At 41.9% G+C, this 15,832-nt stretch overlaps 1 protein-coding gene across 5 annotated transcripts in view; it reads right to left on the bottom strand.

Moving 5' to 3' along the window:
• Positions 1-15,832, bottom strand: part of PHF8 (PHD finger protein 8) — a 105,862-nt gene that overhangs the window by 37,048 nt on the left and 52,982 nt on the right. For all 5 annotated transcript variants that reach the window (XM_007991786.3, XM_007991791.3, XM_007991788.3 and 2 more), the window contains 5 exons: positions 15,651-15,754; positions 10,511-10,689; positions 9,803-9,888; positions 8,218-8,351; positions 7,315-7,628 (listed from right to left, as the gene is read on the bottom strand). In XM_007991786.3, coding sequence (XP_007989977.1) covers positions 7,315-7,628; positions 8,218-8,351; positions 9,803-9,888; positions 10,511-10,689; positions 15,651-15,754 — 817 coding nt within the window. The remainder of the gene's footprint in view (positions 1-7,314; positions 7,629-8,217; positions 8,352-9,802; positions 9,889-10,510; positions 10,690-15,650; positions 15,755-15,832) is intronic.

Raw genomic sequence — 15,832 nt, 5'->3', positions numbered from 1 at the left:
AGTGCTGGGATTACAGGTGTGAGCCACTACACCCAGCCTCTTTTTTTTTTTTTTTTTTGAGATGGAGTCTCACTCTGTCCCCCAGGCTGGAGTGCAGTGGCGCAATCTCCGTTCACTGCAACCTCCACCTCCCAGGTTCAAGCGACTCCTCTGCCTCAGCCTCCTGAGTAGCTGGGACTATAGGCACGTGCCACTGCACCTAGCTAATTTTTTTGTATTTTTAGTAGAGATGGGGTTTCACCATATTGGCCAGGCTGGTCTCAAGCTACTGACCTCGTGGTCCACCCGCCTTGGCCTCCCAAAGTGCTGGGATTACAGGCGCAAGCCACCACGCCCAGTCAGCATTTTCTTGTAAAGTTAAAACATCCACTGCCCGTACTGCCCAGGAATCTCATTCCTGGGTATTTATCCTAGAAAAATGAAAACTCATATTCACACAAGAACCTATACCTGAATGTTCACAGCAGCTCTATTTGTAATCACCCCAAAGTGGAAACAACCAAAATGACCTTCAATGGGTATATCCATACAATGGAATATTACTCAGCAATAAAAAAGAACAAGCTTTTGATACGCAACAACATGAATGAATATTAAAGGCATTATGGTGGGTCGGGTGTGGGGGCTTATGCCTGTAATCCTAGCACTTCAGGAGGCTGAGACAGGCGGATCACGAGGTCAGGAGATCGAGACCAGTCTGGCCAACTTAGTGAAACCCCGTCTCTACTAAGAATACAAAAAATTAGCTGGGTGTGCGCCTTTAATCCCAGTTACTCGGAAGGCTGAGGCAGGAGAATCTCATGAATCCAGGAGGTGGAGGTTGCAGTGAGCCGAGATTGTGCCATTGCCCTCCAGCCCAGGCGACAGTGCGAGGCTCCATCTCAAAAAAAAAAAAAAAAAAGGGCATTACGATAAGCAAAAGATGCCAGTCTCAAAATATTACATACTGCATAATTCCATTTATATGACATTCTGGCAAAGGCAAAACCACAGTGACAGAGGGCAGATCAGTGGTTGCCCAGGAGTAGAGGGAAGGCATGACTACAAAGTGGGTAGTAACACAAAGGAGGTTAGGGAATGATCAAAGGGCTCTGTATCCTGATTATGGTGGCTGGAAGAATATGAACATGTGTATACCAAGAGAGTCAATTTTACTTCATGTTAATTAAAAAAATAAAATTTCAGGCCGGACGTGGTGGGTCACGCCTATAATCTCAGCACTTTGGGAGGTTGAGGCAGGCAGATCATGTGAGGTCAGGAGTTTGAGACCAGCCTGGCCAACATGGCGAAGCCCCGTCTCAACTAAAAATACACAAAATTAGGTGGGCATGGTGGCGTATGCCTGTAATCCCAGCTACTTAGGAGGCTGAGGCAGAAGAATCGCTTGAACCCGGGAGGCAGAGGTTGCAGTGAGCCAAGATCGCACCTCTGCACTCCAGCCTGGGTGACAGAGCAAGACTCTGTCTCAAAAATAAACAAATAAATAAAAATAAAATTTAAGGCCGGGCGCGGTGGCTCAAGCCTGTAATCCCAGCACTTTGGGAGGCCGAGACGGGCGGATCACGAGGTCAGGAGATCGAGACCATCCTGGCTAACACGGTGAAACCCTGTCTCTACTAAAAAATACAAAAAACTAGCCGGGCGTGGTGGCGGGCGCCTGTAGTCCCAGCTACTCGGGAGGCTGAGGCAGGAGAATGACGTAAACCCGGGAGGCGGAGCTTGCAGTGAGCTGAGATCGCGCCACTGTACTCCAGCCTGGGCGACAGAGCGAGACTCCGTCTCAAAAAAAAAAAATAAATAAATAAAATAAAATAAAATAAAATAAAATAAAATAAAATTTAAAAAACGCTTTACCAAAAAGCAGATTGAAAATACATCAACAGAGCTTTCAACTCAAGATGCTGAATACAGAAAATTTAAAAAGAGAATAAAATACCAAACACTAGAGATGATCAATAAAGCCAAAAAACTAATTTTTGAAATGACTAGCAATCAAATAAACTAGACGAACTATTGTTAAACACCATGACCAAGTACAGCTAATCTCATGAAAGTAACGATTCAAAATGAGTAATTCTATTAATGTCACTGCATTAACAAATTAACAGAAAAACTATGTATTTATGTCCAAATATGCCAACATTATTTGATAAAACCTAATATGATTCTTGCTTTTAAAACAAACAAAAGCCTTTTAAAATAAAGCTAGCCTGGGCAACACGGCAAAGCACTGTTTCCACTAAAAACACAAAAATTAGCCAGGAGTGGTGGCGTGAGCCTGTAGTCCCAGCTACTCGGGAGGCTGAGGTGGGAGGATCACTTGAGCTTAGGAGGGAAGCTACGGTGAGCCGAAATTGTGCTACTGCACTCCAGCCTGGGTGACAGAGCGAGACTGTGTCTAAATGAGTAAATAAATAGCTAGAGACTCCCCCGAACTCTATGAGAGTAGTCTATCAGAGACCTACATATTGAGTGGTGAAAGACTGGCAGTATTCCCTTTAAAGTCTGAAAACAGCAAAAGGATGTCCCCATCACCACTATGACTCAACACTATAATAAAGCTGGAAGTTAGAGGTATGAATATTGGAAAGGAGGAAGATATTATGGGCTGAACGGTGCCCCCTGAAATTCATATGGTGAAGACCTACCCCCTAGTACTCAGAATGTAACTATATGTAGAGATAGGGCCTTTAAAGAGGTAATTAAGTTAAAATAAGACCGTTAAGGTAGGCCCTAAATCAATCTGACTGGTGATCTTATAAGAGGTGGTGATTAGGACACACAGAGAGACATCATCAGCAGGTATGCACAGAGGTACAACCACAGGAAGAGGCAGCAAGAGGAAGGCCATCTGCAAGCCAAGCAGAGAGACCTCAGGAGAAACCAACTCTGCCGGCACCTTGATCTTCAACTTTCAGCTGCCAGAAGTGTAAGGAAATAACTTTCTGTTGTTTAAGCCACCCAGTCTGTGATATTTTGTTATGGCAGCCCCATCAAACTAATACAGGACACACAGATCATCTACCTCAAGAAATCAAGACAATGAACTGAAAACAAATAGAACTAATAACAGTATAATAAGGTAGTCCAACACAGGATTGATATGGGAAAGAATCAAATATTTTCCTCCTTATTAGCAACAGCCAATTAGAAAATGTAATACATAAAAAGATGCCACTTTTATGAACCAAAATAAAATTCCTAAACTGAAGAAGAAATAGACCAAAGAAGAGATACATACAAGACATGAATAAATAGAGACACACCACGTTTGAAGACAGAAAGATAAGATGGCTGCTGCTCATACCCAAAAGGTAAATAAGAGAAAGATGTATGGCTGGGCCTGGTGGCTCATGCCTGTAATTCCAGCACTTTGGAAGGCTGAGGCAGGTGGATCACTTGAGGTCAGGAGTTCGAGACCAGCCTGGCCAATGTGGTGAAACCCTGTCTCTACTAAAAATACAAAAAATTAGCCAGGTGTGGTGGCGTGTGCCTGTAATCCCAGCTACTTGGGAGGCCAAGGCAGGAGAACTGTTTGAACCAGGAAGGCAGGAAGGCAGAGGTTGCAGTGAGCCCAGATTACACCACTTCACTCCAGCCTGGGCGACAAAGTGAGACTCGGTCTCGAAAAAAAAAAAAAGAAAAAAAAAAAAAAAGACAAAACCATGATTTCAAAGCTGTTCAGAAGTTGTACCAGTTCAAAAACAATTTTCCGTAGTTGTTTACAACCAATCAGTGGTAGGCTTTTTTACAACTACAGAGAAAGCCTTAGCAACATAAGACGACGTACAGACAAAAACTAAAAATCACACAAGTTTGCCTATCAGAGAAAAAGTAAATGGTGACTCTATTTTCTACAAAATTTAGTTTTGATGGGATAGGCTATCTGACCAAGCAGATGAAGTTGCAAAGACATTTCCCCCTGGGTTTTTTTGTTTGTCAAAAAAAGATTGATAGGGACTAGGCCCTGGATCAGATTTTAATTTGATGAAGCTGCTATCTATTTAACCAAATGCCCTCAAAAATCCAGATTTGGAAAGAGGAAGTCTTGAGTCCAGAGCTTAAGGCCATAGAGAAGCCACTGACTATAATGCCAGGTATGAATGCCACTGGGCTCTAACTCAGGACTGCTATTATTTGAGTCTGCATTTTGGCTTCAAAGTCACATAGATTTTGAGGGCTGTGGCCCTAATCTCTTTTTGCATGCCTTATTGTTTTTAGTGCACAAATTTTCAGGACACAAGGTTATATTCAGGAATGCACAAATCCCAGTATAGCCGAAAGGCCTCTGATGAAAGATATGTCTCCATAAATTAATCCACAAACATCACGCAATCCTTTGAAAAGCCGATTCTAAAATTCATCTGGAATAGAAAAAGCTCAACAGCAGCCTCAAAATTCTGGAAAAATAAGAACAAGTAGGGAGGTCTCTACTTGGTAAGCTGCCTTTCCAAGGTTGCTGGGCAAAGCAGTGAGGGGAAGGAGAGAGGAGAGGCTGAGTGAGCTGTTCTAAGAGGAGTGGTCAAATCAAGTCCAGATGTCTTAGCTGCAGGTCAATGTGATTTTACTGCTCACAGTACAGTGGGTGGCCAGGGGAACCTGGCATGTCCCTAAAACAAATCAAAGCTTAGCTCAAAGATAAGAGTCTTAGTGAGCATCTGTGGTCTCCTCAGGTTCACAGCAAGGTCTGTAGAGGGGATGTGCTCTACCAGAAACAAAGTCTGTGGTAACTAACCTACATGTTATTGTCACAGGAATAGACAAGTTGATTTTCATTTTCTTTTTTAGCATCTGTTTGGTAAAATAAAAATTTGTTTTGACAAGTTGATTTTATGGAACAGAATAATATTAACAGTATCTAATACATAGTACTTACTTATATGTGCTGGGCAATGTTTTAAGTGCTTTCTGTATATTTATTTAACTCTCACAACAACATATGAGGTAGGCATGACTATCACAGAGAGGCATAGAAAGGTTAACTAGCCTGGCCAAGGTCATACAGCTGTTAAGGCACAGAACTTGGACTAGAGTGGAAAACAAATCCCCATATATTTGGGAATTTAGTTTGTGACAAAGCTAGAACTTCAAGTCAGGGGGATGATGATGAACTAGTCAATAAACGGTGTTGGGGGAAATGACTACTAATGTGGAAAAAAATAAAGTTAAATTCTAACCTCCCACAATTCACAAAAACTTAATTCCAGATAAAGAGCTAAAATTTTAACTCCTATGTAAGTTTTAGGGGAAAATATAAGAAGGCCTTCTTAATCAAAACATAAAATACAAAAAACTATTAAAAACTGATAAAGATGGCTGGATGCAGTGGCTCATGCCTATAATCCCAGCACTTTGGGAGACCAAGGCAGGAGAATCACTTGAGCCCAGGAGTTCGAGACCAGCCTGGGCAACATGGCGAAACCCCATCTGTACAAAAAATAAGCTGGGTGTGGTGGCATGCACCTATGGTCCCATCTACCAGGGAGATTGAGATGGGATTGCGGAGGTCGAGGCTGCAATGAGCCACGATTGCGCCACTGCACTTCAGCCTGGGTGACAGAGTGAGACTGTCTTAAAAAAAAAAAAAAAAAAAATTGATAAAGATGACAATGTAAAAATCAAAATTATCTACATGCTAGAAAGACATAATAAAATTAAACACAAACCTAAAAGGAAGTATTTTTCAATATATCCAGAATATACAAAAAATACTCCAACACATCTAGAATATATAAAGAACTCTTACAAATCAATAAGAAAAACAAAACATCCCAATAGAAAAATGGGTGAAAGACTGAATGGAAAATTCACAGAAAAGGAATAAAGAAGAGTCAATAAACACATAAAACAAACAGACACCATCTTTTGCCATAAGATTGGCAAAAATTAAAAAGGCTGATAGTATCCACTGCTGGTAAGGCTATGGGCAAACAGGTATGTTTCATACACTGATCATATACTGGCCCTTTTGGAGGGAAATTTGGCACTATTTATTAACATTTGTCTTCTACATACCCTTCAACTCAACAGGTCTATCCCCCCTAGAAAAATATTAACTGGCACATAGGCACAAAAGGTTACTGTAAGAATTTTCATTGCAGTGTTGTTAGTAAAAGTAAAAACTTAGAAACAACTTAAATGTCAATCAGTAGGGAATGATTAAACATATGATATATTTCTATATTACAGAACACTATGCAGCAGATAGATCTCTATGTATTGATAAAGTATATCTCTGTACTGACATTGAAAGAAAACTAAACAAGTTGCAGAACCACACAGACTAAATAAAACTATACTTCTGTCTACATAAGAATGTAAACACAACAAAATAAAAGGCATACGTGAAAATGATGACAAAGGTTGTCTTTGGGCTCAGAGAGGAAAAAGTGTTAGTCAAAAAGAATTTTTGCTTTCTCCATCTTCAATTTTGGTCAGCAAGCGTTAACCATATTTGTATAACTTTTGAAATATTAAAACAATGGCCGGGAGTGATGGCTCATGCCTATAATCCCAGCACTTTGGGACGCCAAGGCAGGCGGGCAGATCACTTGAGGCCAGGAGTTCGAGATCACCCTAGCCAACATGACAAAACCTTGTCTCCAGTAAAAATACAAAAATTAGCCAGGCGTGATGTGATGGTGCACACCTGTAATCCCAGCTACTTGGGAGGCTGAGGCACAAGAATTGCTTGAACCCAGGAGGTGGAGGTGGCAGTGAGCTGAGATGGCATTACTGCACTCCACCCTGGGCTAATGAGGGAGATTCTGTCTCAAAAAACAAAACAAAACAAAAAGCAGTTACATTATACAGTCACCTGTATTATACAAGAGTGCCTTATACATTGTGGTACTCAATAAAATCTTGGATTAAAAAAAGAAGTCATCTCTTAAATGTAAAAAGCCCACTGAAAGGTCATTATGTACCTTTGCAAAAGGGACAAACTGGCCCACACAGGACACAAATGACACAGATGATAGCAGTCAAACAGGCAAGAGAAAAAAAGAGTCACCAGCGGTAAAGGTTGGACATTAGTAAAAACAGACGAGAGCAAATTATAACTACCATTTTTTGAAGGCTTCCCATGAGGAAGAAACTGTGCCAGATTATCTGTGTAAGCATAATCTCAAATTCTTAACATTAACCTGTGAGATATTCCCATTTTACAAATTAGGAAAATACGGCTTAGAGAAACTAAATATCAGGCTTAAGACCAGGACTTTGCTCACTACAAACTGTCCTCTATTGGGCCGAGGATGGAGACTGGGACTGAGGAGACCCCTTATGGCCTGAACCCATCTTAGCTGCCCTTACTATACTCTGCGTCCTTGAAGCATGCTCCCAAGCTGTCTTGTTCATCCAGACTGGCGTTCTCCTCCTCCTCCTCGCTCTCGGTTCTCCAGTATGCTGGCCGCTTGATGGGCCGCTTCCCTGGGGTGCGCTGGGAAGCAGGACTGTTAGACACTGTGCCCAGCCCACTGCTGGAGCTCCCACTGCTTCGATCCTGCCCCCCGGTCCACCAGGCCTGCAGGCTGGAGGTAGCCGGTGAGGACGATGAGGACTGCAGGTTGGCCATGCACAGCATGCCCTGGATGGCCTCCTGAGTGCTGGGAGAAGCTGGGGCCTCACTGCAAGGGACAGAGGAGAAATACTGAGGCAGTTGTTTTTAACTGTCAGAGTAAACCAGTCATCAGAATACTCAGGGAGGAGGGACAACAGCTATGAGGATCAAGGTGGGAGGAAAAAGGGGAGAATCACCCTAAGTGAAAAATTTGGAATTAAGCTTAAGGATCAAGACAGTACCATAGACTATTTTCATGAAAAGCCAGTCCTTTTTGCCTTAAGTCTCTCCACAGACAGTAGGCAAGGTGGCAAAAAAGGGGCACACCTCCCTCCCTGTTTATGCATGCTGCATTCTTTCCTTTCATTGTTTTTGTAACAATTCTCCTTGCATGACTCTTCTAGCCCCTCTTCCCAACTTCCTAAGTGCCCAAAATTGATTCCTCTTTAAGTCTATACAGCTTATTGCCATCAGATCTTAAGTTCCTTAGGACAGGTTCATGCCTACTTTATTCTTTCACCCAAATGCCCTGGATAATTCTTTGTCCCTTTAAATGGCTCTATAAATATCTACTGATTGGCTGACCTGGCACCTTGGGCGGGAGCGGGGGTTGTTGTCTGATAGCCTGGAAAGGGGAGATAAAAGCCAGTACTCACGTGAGGGCAGCATAGTCAGGTCCCCCCACCTGCCTGCTGGCCTTGAGCAGATCAAGAATGCCACCAGCGCCACTACCATTCCCGAGCTTGCCTTCAACCCCTTCCACCATGTCCTCATCTGTTGTATAGTCCTCCTGTTGGAGAGAGAGTGTATCACCTCAGCTGCCCAGGATTGGTCTGGTAAGGCCCCAATATAGGGGTGATGATCTGACTCCTGATATTAGTATCTTCTAAGCACCAAGTATAGACCAAGTATTAAGCAGAATATTCATTTTTTATCTTAATTTCCAAGGCATCTTTGTGAGGTAGGTAGTATACTCCCATTTTAAACAGATAAGAAAACTAAGGCTCGGGGAAGTTAAATAATCTGTGTAAGGTCACATCAGATACTCCTTATCACATACTCTTTCTGCTACATCACACTGACTTTTAAGTTTTTATTTATTTATTTTTTCTGAGACAGAGTCTCGCTCTGTCGCCCAGGCTGGAGTGCAGTGGCGCGATCCCGACTCACTGCAAGTTCCGCTTCCCGGGTTCACATCATTCTCCTGCCTCAGCCTCCTGAGTAGCTGCGACTACAGGCGTCCACCACCACGCCCAGCTAATTTTGTTTTTTTGTATTTTTAGTAGAGACGGGGTTTCATCGTGCTAGCCAGGATGGTCTCGATCTCCTGACCTCGTGATCCACCTGCATCGGCCTCCCAAAGTGCTGGAATTACAAGCATGAGCCACCGCACCTGGCTGACTTTTTATTTTTTTATTTTTTTGAGACAGAGTCTCATTCTGTCGCCAGGCTGGAGTGCAGTGGCACGATCCTGGCTCACTGCAACCTCTGCCTCCTGGGTTCAAGCGATTCTTCTGCCTCAGCCTCCCAAGTAGCTGGGACTACAGGGGTGTGCCACCACGCCCAGCTAATTTTTCAGCAGAGACGGGGTTTCACCGTGTTGGCCAGGATGGTCTCAATCTCTTGACCTCATGATATGCCCACCTCAGCCTCCCAAAGTACTGGGATTACAGGCGTGAGCCACCGTGCCCGGCCCACACTGACTTTTATTCTACTCTGTATTAAAGGATGTTTAAGGTATTTCAACTAAATCGAAATCTTCCATTTACATGCTCAGCAGCACTTCGCACACACTCTTTCACTTAATAAATATTTCACTGCAGTGGCTCACCCTGTGATTCCAGCACTTTGGGAGGCCGAGGCAAAAGATCACATGAGCCCAGGAGTTTGAGACCAGCCTGGGCAACACAGCGAGACCCTATCTCTACAAAAAAAAAATTGAAAAGAATTAGCTACGTTGGTGGTGTAAGCCTGTGGTCCCAGCTACTAGGGAGGCTGAGCTGGCCTCGGAGGTCAAGACTGCTGTGAACCATGATCATACCATTGTACCCCAGCCTGGGCAACAGAGCAAAGAGACTCTGTCTCAAAAAAAAAATAATAATAATAATAATAAATAAATTATTCAGGAAATGAATGCATAGGGTATCTTCCTCCCTGCATATCCCCCAACTAGAATGACAATCTGTCTTCTGTCTCTATCACCAGAATGAGCAGAAGACTAGATCCAGGGCAGAATCCTACCTCAATGTCAAACTCAACTTCTCCTGGTTCACGAACTCGGTTGGGGTCAGAGCAAGGCTTCGCACGGGGCAATTTCCGGGGAAATTCTAGAAAACAATGGAATGCACTTATTATGAAGCTATGATTAGCATTTCAGCTAAATACCCAGAAAAAAAAATAAGACTAATTTTCTTGGAAGTAATGACCACAGATGACTAATTTAGAGAGGTTAGGGATCAGGTGATAAATAAATCTTTAGAACAAAGGAAACAATGAAGGCCTACAGAACATAGTATAGCAGAACGTCAACAAGCTCAGGCCTAAGGTCTTAAGTCTATCAAGAGGGTCAAAAACAAATATAAAACGGGCAAGGGCTGGGCGTGGTGCCTTGCACCTGTAATCTCAGCACTTTGGGAGGCTGAGGCGGGTGGATCACCTGAGGTCAGGAGTTCCAGACCAGCCTGATCGACATAGTGAAATCCCATCTCTACTAAAAATACAAAATTAGCCAGGCATGGTGGCACATGCCTGTAATCCCAGCTACTCAGGAGGCTGAGGCACGAGAATCACTTGAACCCGGGAGGCGGATGTTACAGTGAGCCAAGATCGCGCCATTGCACTCCAGCCTGGGCAACAAGAGCGAAACTCCATCTCAAAACAAACAAACAAACAAACAAACAAACAAACAAACAACGGGTAGAGGAGGAAAAAGAAAGAACAGACACACACTTGGTCTTATTATCAGGGTCGCCTTCTCCTTTCCCAATCTCTCGTCAATCTGCAGCTCATCATCTGAATCCAAGTCAAATTCATCTTCTATCACCTGTTCTGCCACCAGTCTAGCCTTGTCTACCTTCTTTGCTATCTTGGTTCGCCGAGATTTGGATAAGCACTTCACCCTTTTCGTACTGAAGGGAAGGAGAACATAAAAACAGTCACTAGCAATATTGTTAGTCGCTAGCAAGACAGCAATTCTCTCTACATTGACCTACGGATTCAATACAATCCCTACCAAAATCCAGCCAGCTTTTTAAATAAAAAGTTGATAGTAAAACATACTTGGACATATAAAGGACCTAACACAGACAAAATAATTTTGAAAAAGAACAACATTGGAGGACTTATACTGTTCAATCCCAAAATTTACTCTAAAGCTATGGTAATCAAGGCAATGTGATATCAGCATAAAGACAGACATACAGATCAGTGGAAAAGAACTTTGAGTTCCGAATAAACCCTTAAATTTATGATCAAATGATTTTTGACAAAAGGTGCTAAAGCAGCTCAGTGGGGGAAAGGATGGTTTTTTCAGTAAAAGTTGCTGAGAAAAATGGATACAAAGAAATAAATGTGGACCCTTACCTCACATCATATACAAAAATTAACGTAAAATGCATCACAGATCTAAATGTAAAACCTAAAACTATAAAACTAGAGTAAAACACAGAAAAATATCATATAACCAGGGATTAAGTAAAATTAAAAATTTTGTATTTCAAAAGAAACCATTAAGAAAATAAAATAAAAGCCACAGACTGAGAGAAAATATTTGGAAATCATTTATCTGGCAAAGGATTTGTATCCAGAATTTTTTTGTTTTTTTTTTTTTTTTTGAGAGAGTCTTGCTCTGTCGCCCAGGCTGGAGTTCAACGGCGTGATCTCAGCCCGTGGCAACCTCTGCCTCCCGGGTTCAAGTAATTCTCTTGCCTTGGCAAGACTCTGTCTCAAAAAAAAAAAACAAAACCAAAACTGCACTGATACTTGAAATTTCATAGGAGAGTAGACCTGTGTGTTCTCACCACAAACACATGGTAAGTACGTGAAGTGATACATATGTTAACTAGCTTTACTGGCATAATCATTTCACAGTATAGACTTTATCAAATATCACATTGTATACCTTAAATACAATTTTAATTTTTATTTGCTTTTTTTTTTTTCTTTTTGAGATGGAGTCTTGCTCTGTTGCCTAGGCTGGAGTAGTGGCATGATCTCGGCTCACTACAACCTCCCGCCTCCTAGGTTCAAGCAATTCTCCTGTCTCAGCCTCCCAAGTAGCTGGGATTATAGGTGCCCACCACCATGTCTGGCTAATTTTTGTAATTTTAGTACAGACAAGGGTTTCGTCATGTTGGCCAGGTTGGTCTCAAACTCCTAACAAGTGATCCGTCCACTTTGGCCTCCCAAAGTGTTGGGATTACAGGTGTGAGCCACTGTACTGGGCCACAATTTTTATTTTTTTTTAAAAAAACACATACAATGAGTTTACACTTTACATCCACCAGAATGGCTATAGTCAAAAAGAAAAAAAAAATAACAAATGTTGGCCAGTAAGTGAAGAAACTCATGATTGCTGGTTGAAATGAACATTGCCTTTGTCCAGAACTCAAAAGTGGCTTAGATAATCCTGTTACACATAGTAGACGATATTAACCAATATGAACTGCTGGAAAAAAACCTCATAAACAGTTAAAAAGAAACATGTTTTTGGCAAATCAGTACACTGATACATTCAGCAACTAGTAATTTGGTTAAATTGACTTTCAGTGAATTGGCTGTCATTTAACTGACCTATTTTCTACCTCAGAGAGTTGAGGATTAAATGAGCTCATACAGAGCTTGATCAATGGCAACTGCTCCATGTAGCTAATATTATAAGGTTCTCTCTCAATTTTCACATTAGTAAAATGGGGATACTACTACTTACTTTTGGGGTTGTTGTGAGGATTAAATAAAATAGTGTATATAAACAACTAAGACTTTGACACAGAGGAGATGCTCAATAAATGACAGCTATGTATGCCCTGGTCTTCTATTAACTTCCAATAATTAAAATTTTCAGCTGGGTTGTGGTAGTGCATGTCTGTAGTATCGGCTAACTCAGGAGGCTGAGGCGAGAGAACGCCTGACGGCCTGGGCAATACAGCAAGACCCTGTCTCTAACAATTTTTTAAAATTTTTAAAGAAAATTTTCAAACATACACAAAAATATAAAAGTATAATTAATTGTCATGTACCTATCACTCAGCTAAGTTTCAGCAATTATCAACACAGCCAGTCTTGTTTCATCTACACCTCAATCTCTGCAAAACACAAAGTTTGGAGAGAAGCCCAGACATACCATCACATCATCTGTAAATATTTCTGACCATCTGGGTTCACTTAACAGCTTCTGACGCTGCAGTGGGTAATAGGCAGCAGCACAAGAAGGAGTGCTGGGGGTGGGGCAGGGGCAGGAAATGTCTTACTGTACCTTCAATAGCCATTATAGGCTAGACTCCTAGGACTGAATTTTCTCCTGTCCAGGAGACCTATCGTGAGTTCTGGACAAAGGCAATATTCAACAGTCTCTCTAATCTTACACTTTAGTAAATGGATTCTCAAACCCCAAGAATAGCTCTGTTGCTTTCAGAATCTGCCCTACTCTCATTCCTTTTTCCCTTATTTTCCACCCAGGTGGGCCCAGATGGACCTGAAGGTAACCTTTTCCTAGAAGGCAGCTATTAAGGTACCTTTGTTGTTTGTGTTCCTACATTGTTCATACTCTGCACCTGGCTCTTGACTGCTGCTGTCTAGTGTTCTGAGTATCTAGAAAATAGCCCTTACTGGCTTTCCCTGCCTCTATGTATTTCAGGGTTTCTGACAATCTTCTTAGATTCTGGTCATGGCCACATCATCGTTATCACCATCTTCATGGAGAATTCTTTTGTCTCGACATCATCATATTTATAAGAACTACCATTTATTAAGTATTAATTATATGGCAGGCCCTGTGGTTAACGTTCTACATATATTATCTCATTTAATCCTCCAACAACCCTAAGGTAAGTTTTAACTATAGAATACATACAATGAGGACACTGAAGCTCAGATAGGTTAATTAGTTTGCCAAAGTAGAACAGTGAATATGTGTCACAGCTGGGATTTAAACCTTGGATTGCCTGATTCCCAAGTCCATAATTTTGTTGTAAACAGCTTTTATTTTATTCTTTTAGAACTTGTTCAGGCCGGGCGCGGTGGCTCAAGCCTGTAATCCCAGCACTTTGGGAGGCCGAGACAGGCGGATCACGAGGTCAGGAGATCGAGACCATCCTGGCTAACACGGTGAAACCCCGTCTCTACTAAAAAATACAAAAAACTAGCCGGGCGAGGTGGCGGGTGCCTGTAGTCCCAGCTACTCGGGAGGCTGAGGCAGGAGAATGGCGTGAACCCGGGAGGCGGAGCTTGCAGTGAGCCTAGATCCGGCCACTGCACTCCAGCCTGGGTGACAGAGCAAGACTCCGTCTCAAAAAAAAAAAAAAAAAAAAAAAAAAAAAAAAAAAAAGAACTTGTTCTTTTAAAATTATTTAAAGAAGAGTAAATACTTAAATATTTAAAGAAAAGTAAATACGTGCTCATTGTACAAAATTCAAATGTTACTCAAGTGAAAATTTGCTCTTACCTTCCCTACTGTACTTTCCAGGGATAACCACTGTTAAAAACTTGGTATAACAAGGCCGGGCACATGGGCTCATGCCTGTAATCCCAGCACTTTGGGAGACTGAGGCGGGCAGATCACTCGAGGCCAGGAGTTCGAGACCAGCCTGGCCAACATGTGGAAACCCTGTCTCTACTAAAAATACAAAAATTAGCTGGGTGTGGTAGCATGCACCTGAAGTCCCAGCTATTTGGGAGGCTGAGACACGAGAATTGCTTGAACTGAGGGGGCAGAGGCTGCAGTGAGCCGAGACCACACCACTGCACTCCAGCCTGGGTAACAGAGCGAGACTCTGTCTCAAAAAAAAACAAAAAACAAAAAACAAACAAACAAAACACACACACACACAAAAAAAACTTGGTGTAACAAGTATAAAATATGTAACTAGGTCAGGCAAGGTGGCTCACATCTGTAATCCCAGCACTTTGGAGGCCGAAGTGGGAGGATCACCTGAGTCTAGGAGTTAGAGCTCAGCCTGGGCAATAACAGAGATCCCATCTCTATTTTTTAAAAAAATATATTTACATATATATATAACACACACTATTTGTTTGCCTAAATATACATACATATCTCTGGAAGGAAACCACTGACATTGGTTGTCCATGGGAAGGTAAACAGGGAAAGAGAGATGGGTGTGAGATTTTTCACTGTGTGCTCTTTCACATTGTTTTTATTTCTAACGCTTGTACATTCCATTTTTAAACCTCCCTCTTCAAAAAATACAAAAGTCTATCTATGGCTTTTCCATACGTGCATACATATATACATGTGCATACATGCCCTTTTAAAAGTAAAAATGGAACTATTCCTATTATTCTGTAACCTGATTTTAAAAATACACCTTAAACATCTTTCTGTGTCAATATTTAACTGTCTCATTCTTTGTAACGGCTACATATTCCATTCTATAGATGCACCATCATTTATCCAGCCCTTACTGATGAACATTTGGATGTTTCCGATTACTATTACAATGGTGCAGCGAACACTGAACATTTATCATTACACACTTGTGTGCAAGGATTTCTATAAATTCCTAAAAATCTAATCTTAAGTCAAAAGGTATAGAAAAAACTAATGCTTTTAGTAAGTATGCTATACTTATTGCTGCCAGTGGTTCTCTCCCAATGACTTGCTGAAGTTTCTAGAACCGATAAAATCTTTCTCAGGATTGCCAATTCGATTTCAGACCTCTCCCTCTACCCACCTCCAACACCACACCGTGGTTCTCTGAACTAAGCAATAATACATTATATTATCGAGGTATTGCCCTAAGTACAGTCCCTCCTACCCATGTCCCAACCCCTAGATTCTAATTCCATGCCCTGTCTCAGTGGCATATTACCACTGACAGTCCCAGTACCTCTGTGCTCCTCCTTCCCACCTCACCTGCCGTTAGACATCAATAGGGCCAATGGGCTCTCATTTCCATCAAGGTCCAAGTCTGGTGAGTCATCGTCTGAGTCATTCAAGCAGGCACCAGTGATGTTGAACTGCAGAAGTAGGAAGCTCAGTTGTCACCTGTCTGGGACTCCCATGGGAATCATGACGGCACATTCCCTCTGGTTTCA

Source organism: Chlorocebus sabaeus, chromosome X (assembly GCF_047675955.1).
Source record: "Chlorocebus sabaeus isolate Y175 chromosome X, mChlSab1.0.hap1, whole genome shotgun sequence".
Lineage (NCBI taxonomy): Eukaryota > Metazoa > Chordata > Mammalia > Primates > Cercopithecidae > Chlorocebus > Chlorocebus sabaeus.
Note: the sequence above shows the minus strand (reverse complement) of the source record. Positions and strands in the feature narration are given on the sequence as shown.